The sequence below is a fragment of the Dermochelys coriacea genome, chromosome 12, assembly GCF_009764565.3.
Source record: "Dermochelys coriacea isolate rDerCor1 chromosome 12, rDerCor1.pri.v4, whole genome shotgun sequence".
Classification (NCBI taxonomy): domain Eukaryota; kingdom Metazoa; phylum Chordata; order Testudines; family Dermochelyidae; genus Dermochelys; species Dermochelys coriacea.
In genome coordinates this window covers 26479298-26499224 of record NC_050079.1, presented here as the reverse complement: position 1 = coordinate 26499224, position 19927 = coordinate 26479298, and the positions used below count along the sequence as shown (strand labels likewise).

At 41.9% G+C, this 19927-nt stretch overlaps 1 protein-coding gene across 6 annotated transcripts in view; it reads left to right on the top strand.

The window, feature by feature from the left end:
* Positions 1-19536, top strand: part of CDH5 (cadherin 5) — a 68437-nt gene extending 48901 nt beyond the window's left edge. For 5 of the 6 annotated variants that reach the window (XM_038368421.2, XM_038368422.2, XM_043495315.1 and 2 more), the window contains 4 exons: positions 1372-1496; positions 2783-2891; positions 3179-3424; positions 4552-7281. In XM_038368421.2, coding sequence (XP_038224349.1) covers positions 1372-1496; positions 2783-2891; positions 3179-3424; positions 4552-5045 — 974 coding nt within the window. In that variant the 3' untranslated portion in view covers positions 5046-7281. Of the gene's footprint in view, positions 1-1371; positions 1497-2782; positions 2892-3178; positions 3425-4551; positions 7282-19524 lie in introns of those variants that run through there. The other variant, XM_043495312.1, reaches the window with a different exon arrangement.
* Positions 19537-19927: the final 391 nt, after the last annotated feature.

Below are 19927 nucleotides of genomic sequence, written 5' to 3'. Positions count from 1 at the left end.
GAGCTTCAGCCCAGGCAGGGGTCCTGTGACCTGAGCCCTGCCATCCATGGCTGAAGTTTGAGCCCCGCTGTCCAGTGTTGAAGCCCTGGAGCTTCAGCTTCAGCCCTGGGCAGTGGGACTTAGGCTTTGGCTTCAGTCCCGGGCCCCAGCAAGTGCAACACCAGTACTGGTGACCCCATTAAAACAGGTTTACGACCATTTTGGGGTCCCAACCCCAGTTTGAGAACTGCTGAGCTAGATATACTTTTGAGCTAGTGCACGGCTGACACTCAACAAGCAGTCTGGAATAGCAACTATTCCCCAGGATGTTCAGGTAAATGGATTTGTCCAGAGTCATCCACATTGTCATTCATACCTACTTATTGCAGGAAGGGCACAGAGCTCCACCTCCAAAGCATGCAAGATGGCAGAATCCCACTACACAGCTGCTGGGACAGCAGCAATCCTGCATAGCATCACTCTAAAGTTGCCTTGTCCCACTCCTCCATCAGAGGCAATTTCACCTCTAATAATTTCCTCTTAGTTCAAAGTACTAGTAAAATTGAAGGGTACGGGGAAGAAAAAAATCCACATTACCTACATTCTACTAGATTTAATGAATGTAACTTTCAATATGGCACTTTAATGATACTCAAGAACACTGGTTGGTCAGCATTAAAAGGTGAAGTATAGATTCTGTAAAATACAATGTATGTTTTAGATTCAAGGTTGCTCAGCAAGTCTTCTCCAGCTAGAATCCAGATTTAATATTTAGCCTTCAGTACAAATGCAACGAATCCCTTGAAATCACTAACTTTTATGCCTGGATCTCTAACAAGAGATAGAAAAAGCATCTGGTCTGATTATACTCCCACAGTACAAAGAGAGCAAAATTCCCCTCACATCTATATGTAGGGCCATTGTAACCACTTCCCAGGCCAGACCCTTCAACGTTTAAGTCCTGCCATAAGAGCCAAGGAGCAAGTGGAAGGAGGGATAGCCTCCTTGTTACACTTTGGCAATCTTCAATTCGCACACATTCCTTTTGGGTTATAGACAGCTGGCATCGTTTAGAGCAGCCCCTAGGTTGTTATAACCTACACAGAGTCCAGCACAGTAAATCAGGGAGCCATAACCAGCCATAACCTCCCCCTTATCCCATTACACCCCCTGTCTAGCAGATCTCTGTGTAGGAACAAATCTGGGCCTAAATTCACATCTAATTAGTAGGATGAGCATAAATTCATCAAAGTGTGATATACTGTACTATTCTTGCTCATTATGAAGAAGTTCCATGAATGATGCAAAGCACAGGACAAGAGTTCTGTATGGGGCTCAGTCTGTAGACAACTGAACAACAAATCATCTATTATTTTATGTTTAACATTTCAGATAGACTGTCTGACATAGAATCACATACACAAGTTTATATCCAGGTTCTTGATCAAAATGACAATGCTCCAGAATTTGCTTATCCTTATGAGCCCAAAGTGTGTGAAAATGCTGCACCGGGAAAGGTAGGTAATACACGAGAGGGTTGTTTCCATTTATACTTAACCATATACCTTCAACCACAAGTTAAACCTCAACTCTTTTGATAAGAGTTATCCTGTTTGCTAATCCTAAATACTGATCTGCATGTGCTTCCAGTGGCTACTATTCCGAGCTGTCGGGACTTTTCTACTTCGGTCTTTTTGCTGCTGTAATACAGACCTATCGCTACACACATACTCCCATCGAGCAGAAGGTCGGCAGTATGCATGCACATTAGCCATTCCATTACAGTTCAGTTAACCCTACAAGGTGGCAGTTATTACCAGCAATTCATTTTCATCTACCTAATATTCATACATACAAAACCTGAGTTATGTAACATAGGCAGGTGAAAACATGAGTAAATATTAAGATTGCAAATTTCATCAGCGCCCAATTTGTGTCCCAACAAATAGAGTTGGTATTTTTAGGTGTCATGGGTTCCTCAGCTGCAGCCTTTACATGCAAGTTTTTTTTATTTATAATAACTAATTTACAGTCTTTGAGCCAGATTCTACCATTTGATGGGAGCTGTGCATACTGACCCAGGGGTAGTATTTGATCTTTAACTTGATTTTGAAATACTTTTGGTATATCATTTATTGATGTCATATAGATTATTCATCTGCCATACATGCAGTAGCTATATTGTGTATTTTCGGTATTGGGGGAAGATTTTCAAAAGCAAGCAAGGAATTTAGGAGCAGATGTCTTAGACATTCACTGTTAGTGCTCATAAATCCATTAGGCACTTTAGAAAAAATCCACCTAAGATATTTAAATGAGCATTAGTTTATTCTGTTTATGGTTAATTACAAGCCATAACACAGCCGAGTAGGAGAGAGAAGCCCTTTCCTTTAGTTGTGGCAGGATTGACACTACTTGGCTTTTAGCACCTGCTACTGTGGGGGAGTATAGAGGCTCTGCATCAGTTTCTCTCCATAGAAAGTACGTAATCAGGGAATAGGCAAACCCATCCTTCTGACTCTCCCTCCACACCAGCCAGTGGATCTGACTAGTCATGCAATGGGGGAAGGAAGCAGCCCTTTGAAGAGGGCTATAATCAAATTACTCCTATTGAACTTCAAAGGATAGGAGGCCCCAGGAGGCACTGAGCCTCTCTGGGGGCCCCCTCTGGAGCAATGCAGCTTCACATGATCTCTTACTGCAGATGGTCTATGAAAGCACAAACTATTGCATTACATAATGAGTGTTTTTACCACTGTGTTCACTGCATGCCTGTAATTTATGAACTTTGGAATCTTTATAGGTAATAATCAGGATTTCAGCTACTGATAAGGATGAAATGTTGCCTGGCATTATCTTCAAATATTCCCTGACCACAGAAGATAGCAACTTCACATTGGTTGACAATCACGGTAGTGTATCCCTTCAGTAGATTTCAGCATATAGCAAAAGAGGCACCAGGAAACATGAGGTGAAAACTACAGAGATAATCTGTGATGGGTCCAAGTGGGCTACTGTTATTTATAAACAAGTTAAGGTTTTTTCAGCAGATAAAGTGTTGATCATGCCCACCCAACTATTTGTGGGGCTCCTTAAAGGCTCAGTTAGCCTCAGGGGATTGTGCCAGATGATTGGTAATCTATAAAGAAAGTCAGGAGGTTGAGATCATCACTTAATTAGATGTCATTACCTTTTCCAGATAACACAGCTAATGTCACTGTCAAATATGGACAGTTTAACCGTGAGCTGGCAAAAATCCACTACCTACCTGTCATCATCTCAGACAATGGCACACCTGAACTAAGCAGCACAAACACACTTTCCATCAGTGTCTGCAAGTGTGATGAGAAAGGAGAATTCACTTTTTGCGAAGAAGCAGCTAAGCAAGTTGGAGTTAGCATTCAGGCGCTGGTGGCAATTTTTATCTGCATCCTCACAATCCTTGGTAAATATCTGATATTTCAAGCATACTCTGCTCTTGACATGTTCTAATTGAAGTATCTGAAGTTTTGTGCTTTTCCAGAATCAAGAACAACATTTTAAAGAGAGTCAGTCACATTCAGAAAATTCTTGCATTTACTTTCTTTTTGGCCTATTAGAATAGTTGTCTCATTGTAACTAAGGAGCAGTTGTAATTTCACCATTAATATTATTTAGCACTATTAGGCATAATGTAACTGTACATGAGATCTGAGCCAGAGAAATAACAGGGCCTCTGTCTCAAAAGGCTGAATTCATATGGGCACAACATGTAACAATGCAATAAGACACCAATAGAAATGATATTGCATAACACATTAATGGTGCAACAATAGGCTGCTGTACTTGATGTATGGATATTGCAGCTTCTGTAAATGGAAAGCTGGTATCCAGGATTGTAACTTGGGTGGCATAAGAACGCATAATGTTAAAAAAATAATATAGCACTTAACATGAACTGGCTGACATGTGGGGATAGGTTGGGTGATGGAGCTGTTCACCTTTAGATCATCAGTTTGAGTTTAACATGGACTGGTAAGTTTGAAAGTGGGTATTGTTTGATAGCCTAGATGTTAAATGATTGGATGGTCCAAACTCAATTCCTAGTGAACAAGTGTCCACATCACAATGCCACACCCATAAGTCAGCCTCAGCAAAAGAGGTCAAATGCCAACTGATTATGGAGGATCAACTATGGTCTCTCTGCTAGAGATATACCCTCCAGGGCAGGGCTCAGGCATATTGGCAGGGCAGCATAGGGAAAGCTTGCACTGCTGTTGTCTGTTCTGTGTTCATGAATACAGGACTTCAGGCTCCAGGACTAACAGTCTGGTGCTGTAAAAATAAAAGTTCTAAATAGATGAAGAGATCAACACTAAAGCAGATTGACCAAATGCAAAAACGGGCCTCTTTTGTGAGCACATCAGACTTACATTAGGAACGTTTTAGATAACATTCAAAAAAGAATGTAATGGCATTTTTCCTGAAAAAGAACTTCAGATTATGTTCAATTTTAACTACACTGAGTTTGGTTTACTCTAATTCTCTATATTTGCCTTTATTTACAACTGCTGGGATATGTTTTCTCTACAGTAATCACATTGTTAATCATTCTGAGAAAGAGGCACAAGAAAGAGCTGACTGTACTAAGGAAGAATGTGGCAGAGATTCACGAGCAGCTTGTCACCTATGATGAAGAAGGTGGTGGTGAAATGGACACTACCAGCTACGATGTGTCTGTGCTCAACTCTGTCCGCAAGAATGGCATGAACCTGGATACTGGGCCCTGCCTGTATGCACAGGTCCAGAAGCCAACAGGAAATGGAAATTCTGGCACTGGGGAAATGGCAATTATGATTGAGGTGAAGAAGGATGAAGCTGACAATGATGGGGATTTGCTGCCATATGACACTCTTCACATTTATGGCTATGAAGGTGCCGAGTCCATTGCAGAATCTCTTAGCTCTTTGGAGTCAGGATCCTCAGATTCAGATATTGACTATGACTTTCTAAATGACTGGGGTCCAAGATTTAAAATGTTAGCTGAGCTTTATGGATTGGAGCCAAATGAATACTTTGTGTATTAAGTTCAAATCAACTGTATTTAGTTTCCCCCCTCCCCCCCCGAGACAGATAGGAAAGCCAAGATGCAACTAGTATGCAAAAGGAGGATCAACAGATCTTTACACAAGCAGTGCAGGATGTAACTATGATTCTAGACACCAAAAACCTCAACGCATTTTGGGTTAAAAAATTACAACGAAATCCATTTTTTTTTAAAAATTAGTGACATTGTTCTTGTCCCATTCCCGCAGCATGGACAGCTCAGCTAGCGCAGCGGCTCCTCCACTGACACTAGTTCTCTATGACCCACAGGTAGGCTCCACAAAGCATGTCTTTTGCCTCATTACTGCCCAGCACCTGTGAAAGTTTTCCATATATATGCTGATGCCTACAGCAGCATGACCCCGATTTCTTCCCCATTCCATGTGGTCACACCCCCTTTTATCAATGCAAAATTAAGAACGGAGGAGTCTAGCAGCTCTGGGAAGGAACATATAATGGAGGCACCTGTAGCCACTTCCCCCTCAAGTCTGCCTTGCCTCCTGTACCATCTTGCATGGATAATCTATGCCTTTGCTTATACAATAAAGGGGAGGATCATCATTTAATATTAAAGATAATTCCATTATGTTCCAAGAGATTCATGATATCTCCCTTCTTCCCAATTCACTAGTTACCTTTCCACTCTAAAAATGGCTACTGCATGAAGATAGTAGAACTCTTTGGGATTTTTAAAAGACCACCAGAGTGGTTTTAATTGGTCATTTTTGAAAAGCTTGCCTGTGGGGATTTCTGGCACAGTCCTGGAGTATTAAAATCTCTCTTTATCCTCAGGAAAAAAAGCTTTTCCTTTCTTAACTAGGATCTCGGTGCTATTCAATGACTATACCCTGCTGAGCAGGAAACCTGCAGATCAGGTGGAACGTTAAGGCTCCAGAACTGTAGGTCTCACTGGATTGCAACAATCAAATCACACATATTACAGGCTAAGCAGGTGTTGGTTTTTCTAGGAGTTTTCTTTTTAATATAGTTGAAGGAATTTAACTATTTCAGGGGAAAAAATTCAAGGGTCTCATTACTGTGAATTTTGTTTTTAAACAGGTACTGTAAAATGGGTATTTTCCACCTAGGAAAGTACTGGGGACATCCAGACCAGACTATTGTATCTGTGTATTCTATTGTGTCTGAAATACCAAGGCATGAACATAAGCAAGGTTTTGGGTGCCACCACCACTGCATCCCTGATCATGCAAAGACACATGCACATACTTAACTTCATACACAGCAGGGAGTCATCCTGTTCAGCTGAAAGCCAGTGCACACAGTGCATCAAGTCAAACAAACATGTATGTTTTTCAGGATCTAGGCAAGTGATGACAATGGGCTGGCTCCTGCTCCCACTGATGTAAGACTCCCATTGATTTTAATGGGAGCAGGGTCCTGCCAATAAGATACCCAGTTTTGCAGGATCAATAGGAATTAGTTTATCTGATCTCTTGATTTAAGATTGGATTTTATATTATAGTCGCTAATCCAAATACTAAAAAGTCTTCTCTTTTAAACCAGTGTAGCGGAATTTCACAGATTTGCATTTCGCTAAGCCACCCATAGCTGATACACAAAACCCAGCATCCTTTTTCAGCAAAAAGATTTAATAGCAAGGTATTAAATCTGCAGCGTGGTCTCATTATTAGTACTTCACTACTTTTTCAAAATACACTATACAACATTTAGTAGGACACTATCATCAATTATTCAAATTGTAGTACACTTTCCATATACGGGCCTGACCAAACCCATTGAGAATCTTCCCATTGGTGGTTGGATCAGGCCTTTTATAAATAATGTACTTTTTTTTAAATTTGTGTTTGTTCACTTAATCATTAGTTTGCAAATCCAGTCCTTGATGCACGATTGTGTTATAAAGAGTTCTTACTAATACTTATGTTTTAAGATTTTCATGTATAATAAGGTGTTGCTATTCAACAGGAAATGTTAGCTATAAAATTATTCAGTGCCATAGCTAAAGAGTCTTCTGTAAACAACATCCAGATAACATTTCCTATAATCACTGTGGGGTTTTTTGCAGTCTGCATTATAACATTATTCTAAGGAACACTGTACTGATCTCTACTATACATCAAAGGTGTTTGCACTGGATATTTTCTTTTAATATTGCTGTACTTGTTGTTTTTAACTTACATAAAAGCCAAATTCAAATGTAGTGTTATTTCTCTGTGAATTAATAAGCTGCAAGCATTAGACAATAATAGGCTTTTGGGTGAACTTGCTGCAGTGAATTCAGTCAACAAAATGCTGGAATCTGTTAGCGAAGGGGAAAGGAAGTCATCAAACCCAGAGAACGACAGACATGGGTTCATGGAGGAGCTCTGTAAAAATTATTTTTTTCATGCACTTGGGAAGCTATACTCTAAGACAGTGGTTCTCAAACTGTGGATCATGACTCCGTTTTAATGGGGTCGCCAGGGCTGGCTAGACTTGCTGGGGCCAGAGGCCGAAGCCAAAGCCTAAGCCTAAGCCTTACTGGCTTGGGCCAAATCCTGCAGGCTTCTGCCTTGGGCAGTGGGGCTGAGATTACAGGTCCCGTGCCTGGGGCTGAAGCCCTTGGGCTTCAGCTTTGCCCCCACCCCAGGGCAGTGGAGCTGTGGCCCCTCCATGCAGGGAGGCAGGGATGGGGTGGGCTCAGGCTTCAGTCCCCCGTCCTGGGGTCATGTAGTAACTTTTGTTGTCAGAAGGGGGTCGCAGTGCAACGAAACTTGGGAACCCCTGCCCTAAGACCTTCTCCCACAGAATCTTCCCTTCTCAGACATCTTATTTCATGGAGACCCTTTTCCAGGCAAATCAGAGCTGTGCAACATACCAGTTTTCTTGTCATGTGGGGCCAGATTTTCAAGAGAGCTCAAGGTGTTGAGTTGTTTTGAAAATCTGGGCCAATTGAGGGTGTGGAGATCTTTTGAAAGTTTGGCTACAGAATCTATGTGGTTCTAGAAGGCAATACAAATATACAGAGAACACTTATAGTATCAGCTAAATCCCACACCTGCAGGATGGAGCACAGGGATCAGGACCTTCCCACCCAAAAATACAATCTATTGTTTGAACTACCTCATTAGCTACCACTAGAACAGTTCCATCCTCAGTTATCAAATGTATCACGGGACGCACTGAACAATTTTAGATGACCAAATGGAGGACATTTTCAGCGTAATTAACAGACTGCTGGGGATACGAATTTGATTGAGATTACAGGGAATTTTGCATAATTGTTTGAGGCATTACCAACAGTTAGAGGAGAAATTCTTATTTCAGTTGACAGGGGCTTTGGTTTTGGAGATGAAAATCCCAACTCCTGTCCCTCATGGGGGGGGGGGGGTGTGTGTGAGACTTAGCTGCCAGTTAGAATGTACATATCCCAACTTCCTCCGCACTCAACAATGGTACTCCCTAGTAATATTTCATCCCTTTAAGCAATGCAAAGCACTGTGCCCCATCACCCCTCAGCAATGGCATGGCCCGGTGTCTCCCTAATATTTCTAGTCTTGCCACACCAGAAACAAGGGACTGAGCAGGGGTGCCTCGTACTGTACAAAACACAGATAGTCATTTCCCCATATTGCCCATAACCCTGGATTTAAGGGCTAGCACACAACAGATGAGTAGACAGTCATGGCAGAAAGGGAAGGACTGACTCAGCAGAGAAAGCTGTGTTTGCAGAAGTTAGTAGTAACTTTTAAATTGCACTATAAATTGCAACCAACCATCTGTGAATACTTAAGTCTCTCACTCTAAGACCTTTAAATTCAGTGTTTTAGACAGTCCTTTATCATCTTTTTTCATGTTCACTCTCAAAGAAAGATCATGCCAAAACTTTTTTAAAGAGACTTGCCCGGACTGTCGGCATTTACACAAATATAAATCAAATGAAAACTGTCAGTTCTTTAGAGCTAATTGTCAGAAGCAGAATAATTTAAAAGTTTCAGATTACACAAATTTAGCACAGATTGCATTAAAAGTGTAATACATACATCAATTAAGTTACAATGAAATGCATTTTTCCAAAGAAAGATCAGTTAAACATCTGCGATAATTTTGCTTTCACCAAATATTTTAAGTGTTATTCATTTAATTAAAATATACATTTGACTTTTATTCTTAGTCTATCATGAATTTTTATTGTATTTTTATGTAATACAAGGTCATGCCAGGGGACTAATGCATTTAATAAAGATTTTTATATGGCCCCCCCATTAGGGATCCTTTATGAAAGAGTCATTTATGCTTGAAATCCTTGCTAAACAAATTAGCAAGGAATACCTGTTAAAATAATATTTATTGAACTCCTCTCTATGCCAAAATAATCTGGTGAATTGACCCAGCTACTCCAAACTACTCCAAATAGAACTACTACCAAATTGAACTACTCCAAATAGTTCAGATAAGTTTTCAATATTCAAGGAAAAGAATAATTCAAAAATGAACCCTGTAGTTGCATCAAGTATTATATTATTAGCATTCAGCACAGCTATTGTAACCTGAGGGAGAAATATAAAAACACATAAAAGCCAGGAAAGAGGACATAAAACAAGAAATGAGAAGAAAAAAAAAAGCATTTAACTGTTCTTGGAGTTTGTTTTTTTTCTTGTTAATGGATTCTCTTCTTACCTCCCCGGCAGCAATACAAATTAATTCTAGAAGGGGTCCAGTCAACATTATTAGAGCTGAAATGTCATTTCATCAAAACCAAAAAATTTCCATGGAAATTTATCAATTTCAATGAAAAATGCATTTGGAAGGTTTTGTGGATTCATAGCGGCATACCTAGAGAGAGGGAGAGCACCCACACATTGCAACCAAAACAAAATCACCTTGAAATTTTATATTAAACGGATTGTTGTTTTCTGGTCAGGCCTAGTTGTGATGCCCAAGTCATGAAGAGCAATAGGGTCTCCTTTGGAGTTTAGTGCTTTGGTCCAAGAATCCTCCCTAAATCCAACTCATATTTTTCCCCTTCTGATACTTACATTTTGCACATGCTATGTAATGCTGTCTGTTGGTGAATGACTAGCAGTACTCATACAGATGCATCATGGCTCACAAGTCTATCGACACATGTATGTTATGCTCATCAAGGTATTTGAGTGACTTACAAGATTCCATTCCTAAAAGATTTTAGACCCAAATCTGCCTCCCTTAGTGCAGTTATTTACATCTGTGCAAAGAGTATAAAAAGCTGCTATTTTGATTTGTAACATTTTACACCCAGTGTGCAGAAGTAGATAACTGTGCAAGGCATTGGGAAGTCAGGTCCCTTATGTTCCTTTCCACCTCATCCCTATTGAATAGAATTGGGGTGACCAAATGTTCCAATTTTATAAGGACAGTCCCAATATTTGGGGCTCTCTCTCTTATATAGGCTCCTATTACCCCCACCCTGTGTCCGATTTTCCACACTTGCCATCTGGTCAGCCTAAATAGAATTGTCCTCTTTGGTTTAGGCCAAAGATACGAGTTTTAAAGTTTGTTCCGAATGCACCAAGGCTCATTCTAATCTCAGAATTCAACAGTGATGGGCCAGGTGCCAAGGAAGCTTGTCTGCCATGCTCACAAGGTGTGGTGTTGTTCCAGTGGATTATAGCTGTTGTGGGAGATCAAGATAGCCTCTGAAATGGCTCAGGCCAATCCCACAGAATGCTTTGAATGTAAAAAGTGGAAGCTTTGATCTCTGCGTGGGGAGCCAGTGCAGCAAGCAAAGGACTAGGGAAATGGACACTTGCAGCTTGTGCTGCGGAGCAGGCAAGTCACTGCATTCTGAAGCGATCAGATCTCTTTCAGGGTCCAGAGTAGCAGCCGTGTTAGTCTGTATTCGCAAAAAGAAAAGGAGTACTTGTGGCACCTTAGAGACTAACAAATTTATTAGAGCATAAGCTTTCGTGAGCTACAGCTCACTTCATCGGATGCATTTGGTGGAAAAAACAGAGGAGAGATTTATATACACACACACACAGAGAACATGAAACAATGGGTTTATCATACACACTGTAAGGAGAGTGATCACTTAAGATAAGCCATCACCAACAGCAGGGGGGGGAAGGAGGAAAACCTTCCATGGTGACAAGCAGGTAGGCTAATTCCAGCAGTTAACAAGAATATCAGAGGAACAGTGGGAGGTGGGGTGGGAGGGAGAAATACCATGGGGAAATAGTTTTACTTTGTGTAATGACTCATCCATTCCCAGTCTCTATTCAAGCCTAAATTAATTGTATCCAGTTTGCAAATTAATTCCGATTCAGCAGTCTCTCGTTGGAGTCTGTTTTTGAAGCTTTTTTGTTGAACGATAGCCACTCTTAGGTCTGTGATCGAGTGACCAGAGAGATTGAAGTGTTCTCCAACTGGTTTTTGAATGTTATAATTCTTGACGTCTGATTTGTGTCCATTCGTTCTTTTACGTAGAGACTGTCCAGTTTGGCCAATGTACATGGCAGAGGGGCATTGCTGGCACATGATGGCATATATCACATTGGTAGATGCGCAGGTGAACGAGCCTCTGATAGTGTGGCTGATGTGATTAGGCCCTATGATGGTATCCCCTGAATAGATATGTGGACAGAGTTGGCAACGGGCTTTGTTGCAAGGATAGGTTCCTGGGTTAGTGGTTCTGTTGTGTGGTGTGTGGTTGCTGGTGAGTATTTGCTTCAGATTGGGGGGCTGTCTGTAAGCAAGGACTGGCCTGTCTCCCAAGATTTGTGAGAGTGATGGGTCGTCCTTCAGGATAGGTTGTAGATCCTTGATGATGCGTTGGAGAGGTTTTAGTTGGGGGCTGAAGGTGATGGCTAGTGGCGTTCTGTTGTTTTCTTTGTTGGGCCTGTCCTGTAGTAGGTGACTTCTGGGTACTCTTCTGGCTCTGTCAATCTGTTTCTTCACTTCAGCAGGTGGGTATTGTAGTTGTAGGAATGCATGATAGAGATCTTGTAGGTGTTTGAAGCAAATACTCACCAGCAACCACACACCACACAACAGAACCACTAACCCAGGAACCTATCCTTACAACAAAGCCCGTTGCCAACTCTGTCCACATATCTATTCAGGGGATACCATCATAGGGCCTAATCACATCAGCCACACTATCAGAGGCTCGTTCACCTGCGCATCTACCAATGTGATATATGCCATCATGTGCCAGCAATGCCCCTCTGCCATGTACATTGGCCAAACTGGACAGTCTCTACGTAAAAGAATGAATGGACACAAATCAGACGTCAAGAATTATAACATTCAAAAACCAGTTGGAGAACACTTCAATCTCTCTGGTCACTCGATCACAGACCTAAGAGTGGCTATCCTTCAACAAAAAAGCTTCAAAAACAGACTCCAACGAGAGACTGCTGAATTGGAATTAATTTGCAAACTGGATACAGTTAACTTAGGCTTGAATAGAGACTGGGAATGGATGAGTCATTACACAAAGTAAAACTATTTCCCCATGGTATTTCTCCCTCCCCCCCCACCCCCCACTGTTCCTCTGATATTCTTGTTAACTGCTGGAATTAGCCTACCTTGCTTGTCACCATGAAAGGTTTTCCTCGTTCCCCCCCCCCCCCGCTGCTGGTGATGGCTTATCTTAAGTGATCACTCTCCTTACAGTGTGTATGATAAACCCATTGTTTCATGTTCTCTGTGTGTGTGTGTGTGTGTGTGTGTGTGTGTGTGTATAAATCTCTCCTCTGTTTTTTCCACCAAATGCATCCGATGAAGTGAGCTGTAGCTCACGAAAGCTTATGCTCTAATAAATTTGTTAGTCTCTAAGGTGCCACAAGTACTCCTTTTCTTTTCAGGGTCAGGCACTTAATACCGGATACTGATGAAATTATAACAATCAAATCTGCATCTGTTCTGAATCTTTTCCCTTCCCCAAAATTCCACATTTCCACCTGCCAATCAGGAACCTCTTCCTGAATGTTGCACCACTTCAGATTAGACAGGTCAAAAAAGGAATTTATTATTCCTAATATTATTCCTAATCCATCTATCCTGCCCACTAGATCTGCATCTTATTCTTTAGACCATGGGGTCATTCTATTTATTCTGTATAAATAAGACTTTTCTAAGAACAGGTTCCTCCAACCCGTTTCCTGATGCCTACCCTGCATTTCACCTGCCTGTTGTCATCTTTTGTGCTGTTCATGCCTGTCCTATTTAGACTGTAAGCTCCTTGGACCAAGGACTTTGCCTTCTCCTTCCCCTGCAAAGCATCATGCTCAACAAGAGTGCTCTGTAAATGAAACAGGATGTTGACAAAAATAAACTCCAGCTTTCATCATTTTAACGCTGTAGTACAAGTCTCTGGGTAGATCATTGGCAACAGGGATCAAACCAGGACTTCAGGGTCTTAAAGCACAATCCTCTACTGCCTGAGGCTAGAAGACCCAACTCTGTCATCCAACGCTGTAGCAGGCCTCTTGATCTCTGTACATGGCCCAGCCATCGTGAGAGGGGAAGACTGGATGTGGGTTACCTTTGCAACTATGTACTATTTATAAACCAAGCCTCAAACAATGCATGTTGTAGTTCAACAAGTAGAATGTATGACCAACTTGCATCATCCTATTTAAATTTAGCTCTAAAAATAGCCCAAACAGCAATCTAAACCCAGCGTATAGGAGATCTGAAGTCTGAGTGAGAAGGGCTAACTGGTTCCTTCTGACTTTTTAATGCCTTCATTGAACTTAAAAAAAAAAAAACCCACACCTTTTAGAGGGACAGATAAAACTGCTCCATCTAATATCTGCCATGCACAAAGCAAAACAAAAAAAATTATGGGTCACTTTGTCAGGAACAGGTGCTAACAATACCTTGCGTTAATGTCTCTTCTTGTGTGTTCATGATGTATAGAGTTACAGCTTCAAGTCAGAAAGTAGATACAGCTCACTGTATCACTTGATCTTGTGTTGAATCATAGGCGCATGGACAGGCGAATTCACTGTCAAATTTCAGAGATCTAAAGCTTTTGTTATGATCCTGCCTTGCCAAGAAGAAAAGCCTAAGAAAACCTCCCTTCTCAAGGAAAGCACCTGCTATGATAACAATTTATACAGTACCTTTTATCTGGAAGTACCTCAAGGTGCTTTACAGATTACATTTTAAATACTGTTCTCAGTTACGCATGCATAAATCCAGAGCAACTATGCTAACGTCAAGGGAATTACTCTGGATTTACACCAGAGTAAATGTGAACAGAATTTGGTGACGTTATAAATAGGGCTTCATCCTCAGCTCCATTACGTTTTCTTTATTCAATGACCAGTTTATGTCCAACATACAGAGAGCAAAGACTGGGACTTTCTTCAATCTGGTCCAAATAATGAGCAAACAAAGGAATAGCTTTGGTTTCTGTCCGAAAGAGGGAGGGGGGAAGCAAATAAGCCAGATAAGTGGGACAGGTTTCAAAAAGCAACGAGAGATGGGCTACAGCAGCTCCCCAGGGGACCCTTGTAGCCTTCTCTTTATTTGAACTGAATTAATGATTCCGTGTTAACCTATAGTGGGCTCAGCTCCTGTTGCTACAGTTTCCAAATCAAAAAAGTTACCCTTTACTCTTAGACTTGGAGACTCTTAGGAGCACATGAAGAATGAATACAGTGACCACAAAACACAGTTACAAGTAAACAGTCTTTGTATTATAAGTTATATGTTACACTCACATACATATCTACCCAACTGGACAGAGCCCAAGCCACAGCCAATGCTGTATTCATAATCACATCCCCGAAGATATTAGCTAGTCTGGTGGATCTCTCAAAATATGGTCATCAATAGTCAGGTGGTTCCTGCTGGGGTCTTCCCATTTTTACCCAACCAGGGAACCTCTATTATATTGTTGTTCTGACCATGCCTAAACATTCATATGCATGAGGGTTCCAATCTCTTTTTCCTTATCCACACCCCATAAATGTTGGGGTGCCCCACTTGCCATAGGTTGTTCTCTTCATTCCCCTTTTTCCTTATTAGCATCTTATTAATATCTACATCAACCTGTTTTCAGAGAAACTCGGGGTCAGAATAGACCTTCCCATGATGTTACAAATCAGGTATCCTGCAGTCTATTTTTCTGAAGTGTCACCTTTTGGCACATCTTTTACAGTAATCTTGTGATCTTATTGGCATAGGGTCAGTCTTAGGTTACCCACCCATATCAAGTCTCCTTAAGCCTGTGGCCTAGTGTAGCTAAGCAAAAAAAAATATATATATATCTTACAGTCCTCTGCCTGTAGGCCTTGCATTACAGCTTTAGTTTACTTATGTCCTTAATACACACCTGTCACTCCTAAATACTTGTCAGTCTTCTACTGCTATAATCCTATCCAATTTAGCTATTCATCACACATTGATTACATATGAAATAACGTGAGTTAAACTACTACAACACAATTAAATGATAAAATTAAACTAATTGGCTCACCCTTTTGGCTATTCTTGGCTGCCAGAAGGGTTTGGCCATCACCTACAATGTCCCCTACATCACTGACGCCCTCTGCACTAAAGGTTTCAAGTGGGGGCAGCATGTAACCATTCCAGCTGCTCTTATGATACCCTCCTTACACTGAGGGTATAACTGGAGTGAAATCTGACTAGTTTGTGTTCCCTTTATACGACTGGAGTGGCACAAAGAAGCCAGAGTGGGACCATGCCATGAGTCTGACCCCAACACTTTAAATCTCCTATTCTGTTTTTTCCCTGAAAACTTCCCAGCAAGGGAGTCACCTCTAAGATGAGATATAGCATGCCAAATTTCAGGACTGATTTCTTTTTAAAGGAAGTTGGGTGGGCTGTGGGATTGTAAACGGGGCTATATTGGTAAGCTAATTGGTATATAATTATTTTTAACTATGGTGTGGCTACCACTGCTCCTCCACAATATTAGCAATATGTTCCATGCTACAGCTGTTAAGCAAGGTGAGGCACTGAGCCAAATTCATCTTGATCTAATGCCAGTGAAGCTGGTGGAGTTACAGTACAGGCCACTGTCTCTTTATTAAATTAAGAAAGATTCTAAATGTAATCAGCATTTTTGTGTCATACTCATCAATGAACACCTGGTGGCACTCAATTCCAGCAATACCATGGGAGAAAAACATAAATGACGTTGTAAAATACGTTGTGCAGAACAATACAATCAGAAATCTGCTCTCTCTCCTAGCTATTAGACCATGCTACACCAGCGTAAGGCACCTGCTCTTTGCAGTTTTGTTATTATAGCTCATATGGTATTTTATTTAGATAATGGTTAACACTGCAGTCTGTTTCATACCCTGACAGTGAACTCAGAAGAACACACTCTTCCAAGCTAGCAAGCATCATGCTGTTATAGCCTGCTAGGCTCACTTTTTATGTCATGCTCAAGTGTATTACCTGAGGCTGTGGAGCCAGCTGAAATGATGAAATGAAGTGTTACATTCAGAAAGGGAACCCTGAATCATGATCTCAGACCAAACAGATTTTAAAATACCTGTGGAGAGAGGTGAACTCCAGACAAGGTTAGTGGGAGGAGAAAAGGGGAATATGAATCAAATACTACCCACCATTAAGAATCAAATTTTTATCCCACTGAAAAATCAATACATTACATTTTTATTCTTTTTAAACTGAACCAGTATTTGATCCCAATGGGGATTTTTCTTAGCGATAGCTTCCCAGATACTGGCAGTGGGGAAACTCCTGTGATCAAGGTATTTTGATTCTTATTTCTCATCTGCATTCATTGAAAACTGTCTGAGGGAAAGTTTGAATATGCCACAGGAGCCCTTTTAAAATTGAAACCTTAACCAAAAAAAAAAAAAAGCCACCACCCCCCAAAAGTCATTGCAGATTTACATGGTAAAAAATGAACTGCTTATTTTTCCCTCTCCCTCCCCCCCCCCCAAAAAAAAAACCAATCATTCTTCCCTGTCATTCAGGATCACAATTTTTTAAGTCATCTTTCACTCCCCACCACACACAGTCATTATAATACTAAGTCTTGCCAGTTTGACGCCACAAAATCTTGCAAACCTGACCCTTTCCTTTTTCATCCACTGTAATTGTCCATGTCCTGCTTATCCCCTTCCAAGAGTCCTGCACAATTCTTGTCTCTGGCCTCCCAGCTACCTACAGTGCTCTTCTCCAGTGCATCCGAAATGCGCCTTCTAGTTATTTTCCTCAACCACCAATCAGTTTTTGCTCCAGTGCATTCTGTGGAATGGCTGTCCTTTGAACAGGAACAAGGGTATTTGTACATGAATAGCATGCACTACACACTGGCCATCATTTGTAACTCATTTTCAAAGCGCCAAGTCATCCAAACATAGATCAGAAACAACCGCATGTGATGTACATAAACACTATGAAAAATGAAGAGCAACTACTCCCAGTGAACCCTTCCCTCACAACCCACAGGCTGAGTTTGTTTGCCTAATCTGTTTTTTCCCCACCCAATTACAAACAACAGATTACTTAACAAAAAAAACAAAACAAACAAAAAATCAAAGCCTCTGTGCATAATCCGCAAACAGAGCAGAAGGCTAAATTCACCACTTGCAAAAAAATCGCTTTAAATTATGGCACTGCCTCCAACAGGCTCCCCTGCAGCTAGAACATTATAACTGTGCTGATAGCTGAGGGGGACCGGGGGGGGGGGAGAGAAGAGGGTGGGCCTAGAAGACATCAATAGCTCACAGGGGGTCTCTGCCCCTTCCATGTGTCACAGAGCAGGGCTCCCTGGCCACTCATTCTGCAGAAGCACAATATGCAAGTTCCAGCCAATAGGACTGTAAATTATAATGAAGGGCAGCAGGCCCAACCTGTACTGAGGGCAGTGGCAGCAGCTGCTGAGAGCCTGAGTGAGTGCTCACCTACTATTTATATAGGCTTTGCACCAGTGAGGAGAATTAAACGCTAATTGAAGCACAATACACCAGTGTAACAGCATAACTAGCCTCCATTTCCTCCTCTACTGAAAGAGCCATGAGGTACCCAAGAGCTCTTACGCAGGAGTTTTACCTGTGCCCATCTCAGGCTTTAAGGCCAAAAGGGACCATCGTGATCATCTAGTCTGACCTCCTGCACATTTTAGGCCACAGAACCTCACCCACACACTCCTGTAATAGACTCAACCTTTAGCTACATTACTGAATTCCACAAATCATGGATTTAAAACAATGGTTCCCAAACTAGGGGCGTCACTTGTTCAGGTAAAGCCCGGTTTGTTTACCTGCTGCTTCCACAGGTTCAGCTGATCACAGCTCCCACTGGTCGGGGTTTACCATACTCAGCCAAAGGGGGCTGTGGGAAGCAGCGCGCGCCGAGGGACATACTGGCTGCCCTTTCCGCAGCCCCCATTGGCCTGGAGCGGCAAACTGCAGCCAGTGGGAGCCACAATCGGCCAAACCTGCGGACACAGCAGGTAAACAAACCTGCCTGGCCCACCAGGGGCTTTCCCAGAACAAGCAGTGCCCCTAGTTTGGGAACCACTGATTTAAAATATTCAAGTTACAGAGAATCCACCATGTACACTAGTTTGCAAGTAACCCATGCCCCATAGGAAGATTTAAAGATACAGGATTTCTGCCAATCTAACCCAGGGGAAAATTCCTGCCTGAACTCAAATATGGTCAGTTAGACATGGAGTATGTGGGCAAGATCCACCAGCCAGACACCTGGGAAAGAATTCTGTGTAGTAACTCAGAGCCCTCCCCATCTAGCATCCCATCACTGGCCATTGGGGATATTTGCTACTAGCAGTCACAGATCAGCTATATGCCATTGTAGGCAGCATAGGCACCGACTTCCCCTCTGCCAGGTGGGTGCTTGACCCCCACCCCTGCACTGCCCTTGCCCCACCCCCATTCCACCCCTTCCCCAAAGTCCCTGCCTCACCCTGCCTTTTCCCACCCCAGCCCCAGCCCCATTCTACTCCCTTCCTCCAAGTCCCCACCCCTGCTCTGTCTCTTCTCCGCTTCCTCCCCCTGAACACACCACATCTCCGCTCCTTTCCCTCCCAGAAAGTCCTACGGACTACAGCTCATTTCATCAGATGCATGCAGTGGAAAATACAGTGGGGAGATTTTATATACACAGAGAACATGAAACAATGGGTGTTTCCATACACACTGTAACAAGAGTGATCAGGTAAGATGAGCTATTACCAGCAGGAGAGCGGGGGGAACCTTTTATAGTGATAATCAAGGTGGGCTATTTCCAGCAGTTGACAAGAACAAGTGAGGAAAAGTCGGGGGGGGGGGGGGAGAGAAATAGACTCCAACAAGAGACTGCTGAATTGGAATTAATTTGCAGACTGGATGCAATTAACTTAGGCTTGAATAAGACTGGGAGTGGATGTGTCATTACACAAAGTAAAACTATTTCCCCTTGTTTATTTCCCCCCCTACCGTTCCTCACATGTTCTTATCAACTGCTGGAAATGGCCCATCTTGATCATCACTACAAAAGGTTTTTTCCCCCTTGCTCTCCTGCTGGTAATAGCTCACCTTACTTGATCACTCTTGTTACAGTGTGTAGAGCAACACCCATTGTTTCATGTTCTCCGTGTATATAAAATCTCCCCACTGTATTTTCCACTGCATGCATCCAATGAAGTGAGCTGTAGCTCATAAAAGCTTATGCTCAAATAAATGTTACAAGTCCTCCTTTTCTCATAAGGTAGGTTTCTGTTCCTCTGATTATCCTAGTAGCCCTTCTCTGCACCTGTTCGTTTGAATTCATCTTTCTTAAAAGACCAGGGACCAGAACTACCTCTTGTAAAACCATGTTGTATTTTATCCCAATTACTATGTACCTCTATGTCCTTAATTACTTTCTCTTTGTAAATTTGTCCCAAGACATTGCATAGAAT